The 16,539-nt window shown below is 37.8% G+C and overlaps 1 protein-coding gene across 2 annotated transcripts in view; it reads right to left on the bottom strand.

Moving 5' to 3' along the window:
- Nucleotides 1–16,539, bottom strand: part of HSD17B12 (hydroxysteroid 17-beta dehydrogenase 12) — a 153,779-nt gene that overhangs the window by 90,986 nt on the left and 46,254 nt on the right. Inside the window, exons 2-3 of one of the 2 annotated variants that reach the window (XM_077863709.1) lie at nt 5,491–5,537; nt 3,771–3,846 (exon numbers count right to left, since the gene is read on the bottom strand). The exons of the other annotated variant lie outside the window; for it this stretch is intronic. Coding sequence (XP_077719835.1) covers nt 3,771–3,846; nt 5,491–5,537 — 123 coding nt within the window. The remainder of the gene's footprint in view (nt 1–3,770; nt 3,847–5,490; nt 5,538–16,539) is intronic. 2 annotated transcript variants of the gene reach the window in all.

The raw sequence follows: 16,539 nt of genomic DNA, 5'->3' as shown, positions 1-16,539 counted from the left end.
CACTGTAGCACTTACAGAAAGAAAATGACAAGCTTGGGTCCTTAAACACTCAGCTCTCATTTATGAACAGAGAACCAGAGAACTTCTACGGCAGCCCCAATAAAAACCTTAATGTCTTACAGCCACAGGGCTCACCTTGCTAATATCAGATTTAACTGTGCCAGGTACAGAATTACAATTTAAGCTGAACTCCGCAGACTCACCATGTCTCATGTATAAAAGTGAAAACTCTGAATGAGACCTGGGATGGGGATATCTGGGTGGACTCAGCTGAAGCCAAGGATCTTGAAGTCCCCAGCTATTCTGAGCCTCCCTTTCCAGTGGAAAGAGAAGAAGCCCACTCTCCTATGTCTGAAGAGATTAGCTTTCCCAGGATTGAAGAACCTGCATAACCTCATGATAACTCTAAGTGCAGTTTCCATGCAAGAGAATTCCTCTTCTCTTCAAGACCCAACTAGACCATCTCTTACTGCTACTCATAACAGGGTAAGATCACAGCATTCTTTGGGGGAACAAGTATAAAGTCTGATCCATAACGTAATAACTTATAAACAAAAATAATTGCAAAAGTTTGCTAATTTGTATTCGTGGATACCTAGGAAATCTGAATCTGTGTGAGAATGAGTTTAAGAATGTTAGACCAAGGAAAACATAATGTAATACTGGATTGGGGTATTTTTTAAAATATGAATCACTTACTCAAGATTTAGGACTTAATGGTTAGCTTATATAACTGGATGAGGCTCTAAGAGTTAACTTGGCTGGCTGACTGAAACTTGGGACTCCATGATGGCCCTACATTTAAGAAGTTTGAGAAGCCACAACTTCCCTGGCATAATGTAGAAGCAGCGATTCAAAGGCTTAAGAGAATAGGAATGCTAGAGTGGATTTATCATGTGCAACTTGCACAGACAACCCCTCCACCACTACACCCCCGAAGAGAGCCTAGTGGATCCTCTCTTCACCTAAGGTTCCAGCATCATAATTGGAGTGCCACTATGTGGGCAAGAGGCTATTAGTCTAGCCCTTTAACATCCTGTCAATCATAAAATTTACCACACTGCTACAAAATGAAAACCTCCCCATGTCCTCCCTTTGTTTCTTACCTGGCACTATTACAAGCTGCAATTATTTCTTTGTCTGATTGCTTTGTTTTGTTTTTTGCTTTTTTCAACTATTTTTTTCTGTCTCCTCCACTCGACTATAAGTTCCATGAAAGCAAGGACTGCCTCTATCATGTTCACCACTGTCTGCTGACTGCCTAGCAGAGGACCTTGTACACGGGCATGCAATAAAGATGTGTTAGACAAACTAACTCTGTCAACATTCAATTCGGGTCCCTCCTTCTCCTGAAATAGATATGTCCATGGAAACATTATCCTACCAAAGAGATGATTTACATCTGAGTTGAAAACCTGTGCAGGCATATATAATCTCCTCTTTCTATTTCTTCAACTTAGAACTGAGGACCTGGTCTGCTGATACCACTTTTGTCATTAAATTTACATGATGCCCAGGAAAACATAATAAAGGTCAATTCAGTGCGTGACCATCTGTCCCTTCATGAAAATGTTTGAACAGGATCCTGTCTTTATCCAGAACCACATCTCTGCCCAGAGTTACATGTCACCTCATATCACACATTAATAAATTCTCAAATATCATTAAAGTATACTTCTGACTTGTTGAACAATTTTTGTACAGGCTGGAGCATTTTCTAAAAGACTGCTAGGAGCTTCCACTTCTTTCGGGAACAACTAGATGCTGGATTTGTTCAGATCATAGCATTTCAAAATTCAACATTCCATTTAATCAAAGGTTCTATATTTCAACTATGAACTGTTACTTCCAGTAACTAGTAAATGCTTCCATTAACAGCCAATTTTACCCACTCACATGCACAAATAAAATATTTTTATGATTTTAGGAGTTAATTATACATTGAGCACAAGTAACTAAGAAAAAACAGAATTAAGGTCCAGGTAATAAGTTCAACTAACATCTAAGTTAACTGCCTCAGGCTCATTAATCTCATGGCTTAATTCAAATTTATACCTTAGCACAACTTCAAAATACTGTATGTCTTGGAGCTTCAAGTGTTGTGTTCACATAGTTCATACCTTGAAAGTAAAACCCCTTAAATGCCAAAGATGTAAAGATCTGTGCCCACTAACAGGATTTAAAAAAAAAAAACTTTTTTTTTTTATAAAGATTTAGCATACTTAGTATTATAAAGATCTGTTTTTTACATAAAGATGAAGTGCATTTGAGTTGTATGTAATCTGTCCAGAAGGACCAGCTATGGTCTGGAAAGAAACAATAATAAAAATATATACATCACAATGATGTTTGAAAGATAAAAGAAGATAATATATATGAGAGAATAAATAAGTAATAAAACACCATATAAATGTTAATAGTAGGTAGTAATGTTAGTAATATAATACAGTATGTGGTACATCTTAAACTTACACAATGTTATACATCAATTATATCTTTAAAAAAGCTGGAAAAAAAACAGCAGAAATCCTCTCTCATCTGAAAGAATTGGAAGAGTTTGTTAGTTGCCCACTCATAGAAGTTAAAGTCGGAATCCTCGAAAACAATATATATACACTGTAACCATTTTATTTAATTTAACTCTTGCACAAATGTAATTCATTCACCAATCCTGTGTAGGACCCCAGGTCTTACACTTGACTTTAGATCTGTTGACTGGTATTCCAGACTTTCCTGCCTAACCCACGCCCATAACACATCATTTATGATTGCAGTTTCAGTTCTTTTAAAGGGCAGCAAAAATTTCAACACATATGGAACAATTAGAGAACAAATTTCTTTTTTTATCATTTTTTCTAATTATTTTACATTTGACTTATCACTATTTGACAGCCGATTTCTGAAAAGAACTCGCTTTACTCACTTTTTTTCAGAGCATTCAAATGAGTTTTTGTAGAAATAACTCCCCCTTTCTCCACAAATACTGCATCAGTGTGCAGAAATATTAAATAATAAATGCACTCAGCATAAGTTTGGGAACAAACATAGCTGACTCTTATAGCAAATAATTTGATTTGTGGGGGTAAAAGCATAAAAGTATCAACTGAGAAGCCTACCAGCCGTAAACAGCACACTGGAAACAGCAGCCAGTATGTTCTACCAAGGAAATGGACAGCACTGCTTTATCCAACTGGTCGGTTAGTTAGACGTCAGTTAAGAATCTCTGTTATATGGTAACTCAGGTCTCGAGCATAGGTGACTAAGAAGAAAGCTCAAAAGATTCCCTCTTGTGTGTGTATAGATAGTCTTTTGTATTTTTCTTCAATTACATATACCTTTAGAGGCAATGATGTCACTGAAACTAGTAATGTACTATCTGTTGGATAATTGAATTTAAATTAAAAAAATAGTAATAAAATTGTTTTTTAAAAAATGATGTCAAAGAGTTAAAAATGCAAGATTACTGAAATAAAGCAACAGAAAAGGAATTCAGGTGTTTAAGTAGAATATGATAAAATAATCAGATAATCTGATTCCTAACAACAACTAAATAAGTCAGTAAAAAACATTTTAAGGAAATTTTAACAGTCCTATTATTAATTTGAAAAAAACCGATGATCCATTTTAAGACATCCCTTTAACAACATTAGAAAGTTTTCTGAACTCTAAATAAATGTCAGTGCTAAATACCTACTTGAAAACATTCAACTTAGATTAGCTGTTTTCCTTTTGTAAACATAAAAGGATAAGAGGGTGTGTGAAAAACTTACTTATTTCACTGGAAACTTGATTCAGTTTATCCTGTGATCTGCTGATAAGGACAACCTTCATTCCATGTTTCGCTAACTGAAACAATAAAAAACCACCAAAAAGTTGAATTACACCTGTATAATTCATTAAAAAACAAAAATCAGATATTTTCTTGTTTTAAGAAAACCGGGTAATATGATAAGCCCAACGAAAAAAGCCATAAGCCTAAGCGGTAATGAATGGGCAATCCAAAACGAAGACCTTACTAAAGGATCCCCCCAAAGGGTTATATTTCTAAATCAAGCTAGTATATAAATGTCAAAGGGCCTCAGAAGGAGTAAAACTTTTACTTTTCATTTGGTACCCATCTACACTTTAGTTTTTAAAATCATAAATACTAGGTGGCATAGTTGGTTAAGTATCTGACTCTTGGTTTTGGCTCAGGATGTGATCTCAGGGTCATGAGATGGAGCCCCAGGTGCAGAATCTGTTTGAAAGTCTCCTTCTCCCTCTGCCCTTCCTGCTCGTGTTCATACTCTCTCTCTCTAAAACAAATCATCTTTAAAAATACATAAATAAATAAAATCATAAGTATCTATTACTTCTATAATTTAAGTCAGCTTTAAAAAAAATTCTGTTTTGGACTGGATACATAAAGACTGAAAGACTGGCATCAAAGAAAGATTTTAAACAGATCCCCCATTGAGAATGAGAAATTCAGTGGATCTGCCAGGATTGTCATCACAACTGGGCAGTATCATAAGCTGTGGTGCCTTAGCAGAACTAGAAGGCAGGGAAGCTTGCCTTAAGAGTACTACCATCAGGACACCCAGGTGGCTCAGCGGTTGAGCGTCTGCCTTTGGCTCAGGGCCTGATCCTGGATTCTAGGGATCGAGTCTTGCATCGGGCTCCTTGCATGGAGCCAGCTTCTCCCTCTGCCTGTGTCGCTGCCTCTGTTTCTGTGTCTCTGATGAATAAACAAATACAATCTTAAAAAAAAAAAAAAAAAGAGTACTACCATTGCTCCTGCTTTGTACAGTGGTCCTCAAGCTATCATGGTCCCTCTCATTTCATGACATTACAGAGAACTTGAACCCTTTGCCTATGTCTGTTAATATCTTTTGGTCAATTATAGTCCTCCTTCTCAAAAAACGAAGCCATGGACTAGCCTGGAAATATAACTATCCCATAATAATACAGCCATCTTTCAAAAAATAGTTCCAAACAACTGACATTAAAACTAATGACTATCGGGCAGCCCCTGTGGCGCAGCGGTTTAGCGCTGCCTGCAGCCTGGGGTGTGATCTTGGAGGCCCAGGATCGAGTCCCACGTCAGGCTCCCTGAATGGAGCCTGCTTCTCCGTCTGCCTATGTCTCTGCCTCTCTCTCTCTCTGTGTCTCTATGAATAAATAAATAAAAATCTTTAAAAAAACAAAACAAAACAAAAAAACTAATGACTATCCATAATTACACAATATAAAATAAAACTACACTATATTTTCCTCAATTTCAACTTACTGGGATATAAAGTTTTATATTCCTTTTTGCACAAAAACTTATTTTAAAATTGTCTTTGTGTAAGCAAACATGGTGTTTCTGACTAGACATAAAACATATCTATTGTACTATATAACATTATATTTGTTTTTAACTTCAAAAATCAAAGCTACTATAAGAGATCATCCCACATTTGTTCTTTTATTGTTACACCAAAAAGAAAGGTCTTGAAAATTACCTACCTCTTCTGCATATGATTTGCCAATTCCATCAGTACTACCTGTGACAACTGAGAAAAGAAAAAAAAATAGTTTAGATTAAGAACTATAATGAAGAACAAATTATAGTTAGGACCCACCAGTTACACATCAGAGGACCTGTATAATACTTTGATGTAAAAGATGAAGCAATACTACTGGTTCCAATTTAAGATGGAAGACCCACCACAGTGGCTAAAGTTTAAAAGACTGCAATACCAAGTGTTGACAAAGTTGTAGAGCAACTGAAATTTCATAATTTCATACATTGCTGGTGGGTGGCTCTTAAATTGATAGAATCATTTTGAAAAAAAAAACTGTCTGGCTTTATTTTTTTTTTTTAATTTTTATTTATTTATGATAGTCACAGAGAGAGAGAGAGGCAGAGACATAGGCAGAGGGAGAAGCAGGCTCCATGCATCGGGAGCCCGACGTGGGATTTGATCCCGGGTCTCCAGGATCGCACCCTGGGCCAAAGGCAGGCGCCAAACCGCTGCGCCACCCAGAGATCCCTGGCTTTATATCCAGAACTAAATATATGCCTAGCTCATGACCTAGCAATTCCAAAGAGGTATGAATGCATCATGTCTACCAAAAGAATATCCATGGTAGCTTTATTTATGCATGATAAACATGCCCAAATATTGATCTATAAAAGAAGTAAACAGAGGTATATTCATATAATGCAATACTAAATAGCAATAAAAAAGAACTACGGATATATTCAAAACATGGACAAATCTCCCAGACTTTAGCTGAGCAAAAAAAAATAGAAACAGTGTGACAAAACTCCATGTATCCATGACCCAGCTTCCAAGACTAGCAACATGATTTTAACTACTCTTGCTTCAACTATATACCCCCCACTGCTTCTTCCCACCTCAAATCATTTAAGTAAATCACTAACATCATGACTTCATAAGAATTTCAGTATATGCTATTTAAAATAACCACAATACCATCATCACATTCTTAAACTGTAAATAATAAATCCTAATGAAATTTTCTATCAAATCAAACATCAATTATCTAATCAGTATGTAAATTTCCCCAAGTATTTCAGAAAACTCCTAATAATTTGATCAAATCAGGATTAAATAACCTCCATACCTAAAATTGGTTAATGTCTATTAAATCTCTTTTAATCTATAGGTTCTATCTATCCACCTACCTTTCTCAATCTCCAACTCTTTCTCCTCCCCTCCCTCTCCAGCCCCACCCCTAATTTCCCTACTATTTGTTGAAGATACTGGGTCCTGTTACTTTTCCAGCCTGGCATTTGCTGATTACATTTCCCTAATATCTTCTAACATGTTCTTCTGTCCCTTACTGGTTACCTATCAATTCTTGATCAAATTCAAGTTTGGTTTTTTTGGTAAGAATATTCATAAGTGATACTGCAGATTTATACAGCTGGAGACACGTGTCTGCTTATCTTTCTTTGTTGTTTTATCAGCAGCCATTGATTACCACTGGGATACAGAATTTCATTAGAGGTTTCAAAACAGTGATCTTTGGGTTCTTTAGGGGTTTGGGGTGGGGGGAGTGCACTTGCACTGGGGAGGAGGGGCAGAGGGAGAGAGAATCTTAAGCAGGCTCCATGCTCAGCTCAGAGCCCAACAAAGAGCTTGATCTCTTGATCCTGAGATCATGACCTGAGCAAAACCAAGAGCCAGACGCTCAGTGGACAGAGCCATGCAGGCACCACCCTCTTCTGTTTGAATCCTTGTTCTAAATCCTGTGCTCACACTGTTATCTCCTGATTGATCAATTTTTATATTACTTATTATAGTTGGTTGAGAACACCCACTCCCCTTTATCTTCCATCTCCTTCCAATGAAATTATAGCACAAGGGCTCTGTCAATAATCAGTGTGTACATCAGTATAATAATGCAACTTAATTCTGATACTAACCGCAGGACATGGGCCCCAGCAAAACTGTCCACACTTCGAGCATCAGCTGCAAGTTCAGAGGTCCCCACAGGCATCCACCCTAACTGACTGCAAAATTCAGGGTTCTCACAACTCCTCAGCTTCAGCAAAACTCACTAAATAATTCACAGGACTCAGGACAATGTAACAATTTGTGGTTACAGTTTTTTTAATAAAGGATACAAATCAGGATCAACCAAATGAATACCACAATGGGGCAAGGTCTAGGAGGGTTCTGAATGCAGAGCTTCTGTGCCCTCTCTGAATCAGAGCACTTCACCCTCACAACACATCAGAACTAAGAAGCTACATCAAGCTTTAAAGTCCAGAGTTTTGGGATCCCTGGGTGGCGCAGCGGTTTGGCGCCTGCCTTTGGCCCAGGGCGCAATCCTGGAGACCCGGGATTGAGTCCCACGTTGGGCTCCCGGTGCATGGAGCCTGCTTCTCCCTCTGCCTGTGTCTCTGCCTCTCTCTCTCTCTCTGTATGACTATCATAAATTAAAAAATAATAATAATAATAAAAAAATAAAGTCCAGAGTTTTTATTGGGCATCATTACAAAGGCATAGTTGACTACATACTGACATCTCACAGAACTCATCCTCCAAACCCTCTTCACTCCCAGAGGCTGGAAGTTTGAACTGGTATCATATGGCTCAGACTTCCAATCTTCTAGTCATATGGCTGGTCTTTCTGGCATGACTAGCCCCCATCTTGAAGCTATCTAGGTTTCAACCATGAGTCCTCTCATTGGCATAAAGGATCAGGGCCCACCCTGAGTAATAAAGACAATCCTATCACTCAGGAAATTCCAAGGATTTAGATGCTCCCCACCAGAAACGAGGATTAAGGCCAGTCAGATTCTTTATTACACAACAATTACTGTGGCTAGATAAATATATTATTCACTACTGAACCAAATAATATTGTACAACTACATTTCCTCTCTTGGCCAACATTTTTCTTTTCCTATAGTTTAAACTGCCTTTTTTCTTCCATTTGCATAGTTTTCTTTTTAAATCTTCCTCGTTCCCTAACAGCCTCTCAATACAATTTTCCACATAATCAATCCCATGAATGTGTTCCATTCCTTTTTTTCCCCCAGATTACTTTCCCAGAGCCTTCCAGCTGTTCCTCCCTGGAATGGCTACTCTACTGCACTGTTGTTGCTCTAGAATTCCCCTGGCCTCCCTCTCCTGTGCTGAAGCTCTTATTTCTAGATCTTGTTCTAGTCCCTTATTAGGGAGCATATCCACCGGTAACTTCCCATGGAAAGATGCATGAAGACATATTTTTGTGAATAGTTTTTTAAATAAACTTTTATATAAGTAATCTTTTTCTTTTTTAAACTTTTTAAATAAACTCTTATTCTAAAACTATTTTAGAGTAGTTTTTTAGACTTCCCAAAAAATGTAAAGATAATACAAGGTGATCTCTATATTCCAAGTCAGTTTCTCCTATTCCTCACATTTTACATTCGTCATAATTCATGAAAGAATATTGATACATTATAGTAGTCCCCTCTTTTCCATAGGGATGCATTCCAAGACCCTCAGTGATGCCTGAAACTATGCACAGTACCACACCCTGCATATACTACGGGTTTTCATAGGCATACATACCGATGATAAAGTTCTATTTATAAGTTAGGCATAGCAAGAAATTAATAACATTAATAACAAAATAGAACAATTCTAATGTACTATAATAAAAGTTATATGAATGTGGTCACTCTCTCACAAAACTTTGTTGTCCTACACTTGGCCTTCTTGTGATAATGTGAGACAAAATGTCCATGTGATGAGATGAATGGAGGTGAAAGATGTAAGGCATTATGATGTAGTCTTAGACTACTATTCCTTCTGACAAGATGCCAGAATGAAGATCATCTGCTTCTGGACCACAGTTGATTGCAGGTAACTGAAACTGTGAAGAGCAAAATCTCAGATAAGAGGGGGACTACTGTGTTATCAACAAAAGCCCGTATCTTTTTCAGATTTTCTGTTACTGAATGCCCCTCTGGTCTATGATGGCATCCAGAATGTCCCATTAAATTTATGTGACAGATTAAGAGAAACTTTTTTGACAATTTAAGAGAAAACTTTTTTTGTGTGTATATCTTTTTTTTAAGTCTATATTCTAATCTCATACATGATAGTTAAACTGGGTATAAAATTCTAAGCAGGAAATCATTTTTAACAACAACAACAACAACAAAATTGAAGAAAACTCTCCATTGTCTTTCAGCCCCAATACTGTTCCTGAGTTCAGACCACTGATAAGTGACCTGCTTTTTTGTCCCTGGAGACTTTCAGGATTATCATTTCTTCCTTACTACTCTATCATGATAATATACCCTTCAGTGGGTGCTTTTCCATTGATTGGTTCTAGGCACTGATGAGCCTTAAAATCCATGATCTTCAATTCTAGCAGTTTTTTTGTTTTTTTTTTTTTTAATTTATGATAGTCACACAGAGAGAGAGAGAGGCAGAGACACAGGCAGAGGGAGAAGCAGGCTCCATGCACCGGGAGCCCGATATGGGATTCGATCCCGGGTCTCCAGGATTGCGCCCTGGGCCAAAGGCAGGCGCCAAACCGCTGCGCCACCCAGGGATCCCTCTAGCAGTTTTCTTATATTGATTCTTTGGTAATTTCTTTCCCACACTTTTCTCTTTCTGGAATTCTTATTAATCAGAATTTAGATATAACCATTTCTCTAATAATCATACTTTTCATTTTCTACTTTCCTGGAAATTTCTTCAACTTTATCTTCCAAACTTTCTATTGACTTTTAAATTTTAGATTGTCAAGTTTTTAATTTTGAAGAGCTCTCCTTTCTTATGATTGCTCTTGCCATCTTTTTTTTATAAGAGAATCTTTTTTTTTTTTAAGATTTTATTTATTAGAAACAGAGAGAGAAAGAGAGAGAGGCAGAGACACAGGCAGAGGGAGGACCAGACTCCACACAGGGAGCCCGATGTGGGACTCGATCCCAGGTCTCCAGGATCATGCCCTGGGTGGAAGGTGGTGCTAAACCGCTGAGCCACCTGGGCTGCCCCAACCATCTTCTTTTTTTTAAAAGGAGCGTCTTGTTCTTTAATTGAGACCTATTATCTTCTCTTATCTCTGAGGATATTAATTAGATTTTATTTATATACAGTTGACACTTGAACAACAAAAGACTTGAAGTACACTAGGTCCACTTATCCACAGATTTTATAAGTACAATACAGTACTATAAATGTATTTTCTTTTCCTTATGATTTTTTTAAGATTTTATTTATTTATTCATGAGAGACAGAGAGAGAGAGAGAGAGAGAGAGAGAGACTGAGAGAGAGAGAGAGAGAGGCAGAGACACAGGCAGAGGGAGGAGCAGGCTACATGCAGGGAGCCTGACGTGGGACTCCATCCCAGGTCTCCAAGATCACACCCTGGACTGAAGGCAACACTAAACCGCTGAGCCACTGGGGCTGCCCTCCTTATGATTTTCTTAATAAACTTTTTATTCTCTCAAGCTGAGTGTAAGAATACAGTCAGCTAACATGAAATATAAAATATGTTAATCAACTGTTATCAGTAGGACTTCCAGTCAACAGTAGGCTATTCGTAGTTAAGCTTTTGGGGATCAGAAGTTACATGCAGGTTTTCAACTGCACAGGACCCCGAATGCCCACATTGTTCATGGGTCAATAGTATTTATATTTTCTTCTTATAGTCTGTTTCCTCCACATTCCTTTTGACTGATTTGCTCTGTCTCATCTTGGACCATTAATATGCAACTAATATGCATACAGGGGGTGATTACACTGTGAGCCTTGCTCTAGGGTAATCAGTGAGCAAACGAGCTTTTTTATTAGGGATTCCACAAAAGTCTGTATCTTTTCTGAGACTCTTTGGTATCTAAGACGCATTTCCCAGTTTCAATCTTCTGGCTGCGGGGTAGTTGAGTAGCTATTAGTTCGCAGACTTTTTACTCAACTCCTGTTCTCAGTCAGGTATCTGACTTCTGCCTTCTCCTGTGCCCAGTTTCTCCGAGTCTCAAGCACATCTGGTTCAGTGGCCTTTCCTACCCGTCTTTTGAAGTACCTGATATTCCCAGTTGGGCTTTTCTGTGACCCAAAAGCAAATCTGTGTGCTTCCTAATGGTGGACTATCTGTGAGCACTCTGGCATCCACTCTGTGAAGTCAGTTACCACTCTTCTACCTAACATTTGCTGTTACTGGGGAATGAGGGATTTCAGAAGTTCCCTAGTCTTATCAAAATGGAGCTTTCTGTTTCCCATTCTCCCGATTTTTAGAAAGGATTTTCAAGAAATAAAAAGCTAGGAATATAGTTATTGGGTCAGTTCTTAGAAACTATTATGAGCACAACTTTGAAGACTACAATGATGTATAAGGTCCATTCTGGATATCAGCTGTTCTATAAATCACCCATTCCATGGTTAGGACTTTAAATATTAAGCAGAAACAATATGACTTTAAACAGTATAAATATTAAAAATTTGCCTGATCTTTTTAGAGAGATAAAAATATCATTTTTCTATGGGCGCCTGGGTGGCTCAGTGAGTTGAGTGTCCAGCTCTTGATTCTGGCTCAGGTCACAATCTCAGGGTCGTAGATCAAGCGCCATGCAGGGTTCTACACGCAGAGGGGAGTCGGCTTCTCTCTCTCCCCCTCTGCACCTCCCCCTGCTTGCACATGGTCTCAGGAATTCTCTAAAATGAGTAAGTTTTTCAAAAAATATGTCATTTTTCTATATCCTAATAATTCTCAAAATCAAATCCAGCACTACATAGTTATATATGAGCCAAATATTACATCACAAGTACATTTTTTTGTAAGGAAATAGGAAAGTATAAAAATTTTTATGGGCACAAAGAAATAAAAAATAAAATTGGAAACTCAAAGGCTCCCTTAGTCATCTCTGCAAGCACCTCTGTAGTCCTACAATAATCAGTCACCTACACAATGGCCAGGCAATGGGGGATCAACTATCTCTCTTCCATCAAAGGAAATGACAAAATTCTTTAGTTCTCTATGCAATACAGTAGGTAAGTGTTCACAATAACACTTGGTCATGTACAAACATGACCAAGTCATCTGTCAAACTTCAGTTGACCATAAGTTTCACTTGATGCAAAAAAAAAAAATAATAACTTTATTTAAGACACAATGAAGACAAGCATTGTCCTGCTCCTTTTGCTTTTAAAGATCCATTCTCTGCTTTAAAGCTACATATCTTGCAAGTGGTAGCATAGATAGCAGCTGGTAGCTGGATAGAAAAATCTCCTAATCAAGTTCATTAATTTTTTATTTTTATAAAATAATAGTGTGGTTCTATGAAGATGATACCATTTTGTCTGGGGAATCAACTCATCATTATTAATTTTAGGAAGCTAATCAAAGCATACCATATCTTAAATCAAAAGTCTTTTATGTTGCTTCTGGGGCACTGGGAAAAGACATGAAATAGATTACTATTTTTTATCCTTCTTGCTGTTGGTATTTTTTACCCATGTGCCTGTCCTGTCTTTCTAACAAAGAAGTCCTTTCCTACCACAAATAGAAAGATGGTATAAACTGAGCCATCTAGTCCAGTTTCCCAAAAATCAACATAGCACTGCTTAAACCCTGGCTTCCCAAGGTACTTAACATTTTCTTAAAATAGAGTTCTTAAAAATAAAATTTAATGGAAAATTTACTTGAGCACTATTTACTGAATTATTATTGTAAAAGACCACCAGTTTTAATTAATGTAAATAGAATATTAGTGTAAAATATGTATGTATGTATGTGCCTATTAAAATTTTTAACAATTCATCAGTGCAATACCTAAGATCATCTTTTGTTCTGTCTTTTGGGAAACATTTGATCTAACCCTGAAATACCTACCTTGCAATGAAAACCGATGAAGCAAAGACCAGCTCCCATATCATTCATATTAGAAGTATTGCTTGTTTTTTTGTTGGGTTTCTTAAAATGAAAAATCAAGCACTCAACCACAATGAAGTAAGGTGCAAAGTACAGAAACACCCCCAGGAACTCCTCCTTCACATGTTACATCACATCTGGGACAGAGCCCAGTTGGCAGCCGTCTTCCCTTCCTTTTTTCCAGCAACTGTGGCCTGGAATATAGACTGTTTCCCAAACTCCTTAGCAACCAGGTATGGCTGTATGATTAGATTCTGGAAATAAGAGGCGAGCAGTAATATGAGGGGCCTTGAATGGCTGCTCACAGGAAGCTGACTCAGCAGGGAGAAACCCCTTTGTGACCCCTCATCTAGCCAATTCCAAAGTGATGGCAGTAAGTCTGGCAGTCTTAAACTACGAGTAACCTTGAGGGTAGATGCCATGAGCTAAGATGAAGGAAGTTTCCTAAGGACTTCATGAAATTACCATGCCATGTTTTTTAACAATCATTTCCTTTTTCATTACTTACCACAGAGTATCAAACATACAGAAATTCTAGTCTTCTTTAAACTGGGTGAAAAATAAACTTCTACCTTGTTAAAGTCATGATTATAGGCTCAGAAAAGCAAGAGTAAGCTGTCAATAAAGTCAATTATTAAAACAAAACATTTACTACTCACATGATTACAAGGATATTTGCTCAAGGTACCTCATTCATATCAAACAGTGAATTATCATAATAGCTATCATCCCGACCTAAGTAATCATCCGAACACATACAGACTTGTCCAATGAACTTTTCAGCCTTTCCTCCCTTATTTCATGCTCACGAAGTTAAGAACTATCTTTCTCAAATACCATTTTTATGATCTCATTCTTCTGTCAAGAAGTGACTGTGTTTCCCTATTACCAATTATATAAAACCTGAAACACAAATCCATTCACTTCTGGTTGCCACCACCCGGGGCTACCATCATTCATCTCCCACAGTAACTATTCCAACAGCCTACTAAATCATCACTTCCATTCCTTCAACTCCCCAACTCACTGTAGCCAAAGTGATCCCTCCAAAGGGCAACTCTGATATCACTGCCCTGTCTAAAACCAGTCAATGGCTTCCTACTGCCCCTGTTTTCCACGAGGTCTTCCATGAGCTTATCTTATACCCATCATTTTCCTCCTACCACTCACTTCCCTGGTCATGCTGAAGTTTCTCCAGTTCCTCCCAGGTAACAAGCTCTCTCTTTACAAATGTTTTGCTCTAGTCCCAATTCCACTCCAACCAGTGTATCCATCTCATCCTTGAAGTCTTCACCTGAACACCCCCTCTCCCATTAAGCCTTCCTTGAGCTCCAGACTAACAGAATCTCCTAGCTCTTTGCCCCCACAGTATTCCATACCTCCCCTCCCCTAGTGACATTCACCACAAAGGTTTATCTAAGGGTCTGTCTGGATCATGAAAGCTAACTGCTAACAGAGTGCCTGGCAAAAAAGTAGATGATTAATGAGGTTTTGCTGGATGAATGAATGAAAAAAGATTATGAATGGAAAACTAGCCTCATAGGATACTATCCACTGTTTTATCAACTCCTTTTTTTTTTTTTTAAGTAGTAATGTCCAAACACCTGCTATACACAATCCCATATATCCCTTGGCCCCTCTCAACATCAAGAACCAGCAACCTAAAATGAAATTTAAGAAATTTAACAAAGAGAAGTTTAACTTTACTTATGATGAATTTGTAGAGACACATTTTCTATAGATGAACCTGAGGCTGTCTTTGAAAAGAAATTATTTTCAATGTTAGAGAGAACTACTTCATTCATAATGTGCTATGGTGGATATGAAGTGAACAAATCCAAAGCAGGATTAAGGGGAGGGGGGCATGAACCATTTTGGTTTAGTAAAGCATGTCAGATTACCAAAGTAGTGACAGTTCATTGTTCTTGTCATTGGGATTTGCTTCTTCCATTAACACTGAGTGTTCTCAGATTCCATTTTGCTATGGATTAAGTGAGTAAATAAAGGTAATCTTCAACAATACATAGGAAAAAAGCTACAGGTACCACCCCTAACCCTATTGGTTGTGAGAGCAGGTATGATAGCCAGGGGCAGAACTGAGGTAGAGGAAGTAAAGGGAGGGGAAAAAAGGGAGGTTTAAAAAAAAAAAAAAAGGCCTCTATCTTCCTATATAAATATAACAGCAGAACCCAAATTTGCAAGCCTTTGTGAGGATGGAAACTGACAACTAGAAAGAATATCCCAACTTGGCATCCAGAAGTGTCTAGCTTGTTATGGATTATATAAAATACTGGCAACTGACCAGGGCTCAGCTTCCAGATTTTATACAGTCAACAAAAATACTTTAGTTTGTGTAGGTTAAAAATATTCTACTCTTTTTGTCCTCAACTTGCTAAGAACAGATATTTTTAGTAAGTACCCAATCAACCTTATCAAAATCAAACATCAGAAATAGACTAGAGGAACACTGGAAGCAAATATGCTATTTTTAGCTCTTCTGACTATTCCCTGCCACTACCCACCAAATTCTGACTGCAGAGCCCATGCATAAGAGCTTAGTTATTCTAGGCAGGTTCCTTCTCCTGACCCTTTTTTTCTCCCTCCCTGAACACCTGAATGCAGAAAACACTCGATTGATTAAAGATTAATACTGCCGCAAACCATGACAGCTGCCTTTCCTCTGAATGCTTTTGGGGGATGGGGACAATAGAAAATGACAGAACTTGCATCAGTATTCCTCCTGGGGATCTATTACATGAAAAAAAATTGCTATTTCAATTCCCTTTTGTTGCTAAAAATAGCAGTCTCAATTGATTCAAGCAAACAGGGAAGAGGCTTAGCGGTGCTGAATTTAGAAACCACTGAAGTCCCAAAGAGCAAATGCTAACGTAGTCTAACACATGCCAGCTCATATTTAACAAAGAACAAAGAGAAGCATGCAGGCTGCAAGTTAATAAAACAGCAGCAACTTCCTGCATTTTTATTCAAGAGAGGCAGCGGAAGGGATGCAAAGTAAGACAACTGTGACTTATTCTCCTAATCATGTTTTGATAAAAAATAATTTTACAGGAAAAATAATCAGAGTATGCATAAACACAGGTAGTGTGGGCATTTCCCACAACCCCATGGTTTGGGAAAGTACACATCTTTTTTCAAGCATGGTACATTTA

Source organism: Canis aureus, chromosome 21, assembly GCF_053574225.1.
Source record: "Canis aureus isolate CA01 chromosome 21, VMU_Caureus_v.1.0, whole genome shotgun sequence".
Taxonomy (NCBI): domain Eukaryota; kingdom Metazoa; phylum Chordata; class Mammalia; order Carnivora; family Canidae; genus Canis; species Canis aureus.
This window is presented reverse-complemented; position numbering and strand designations above follow the sequence as displayed.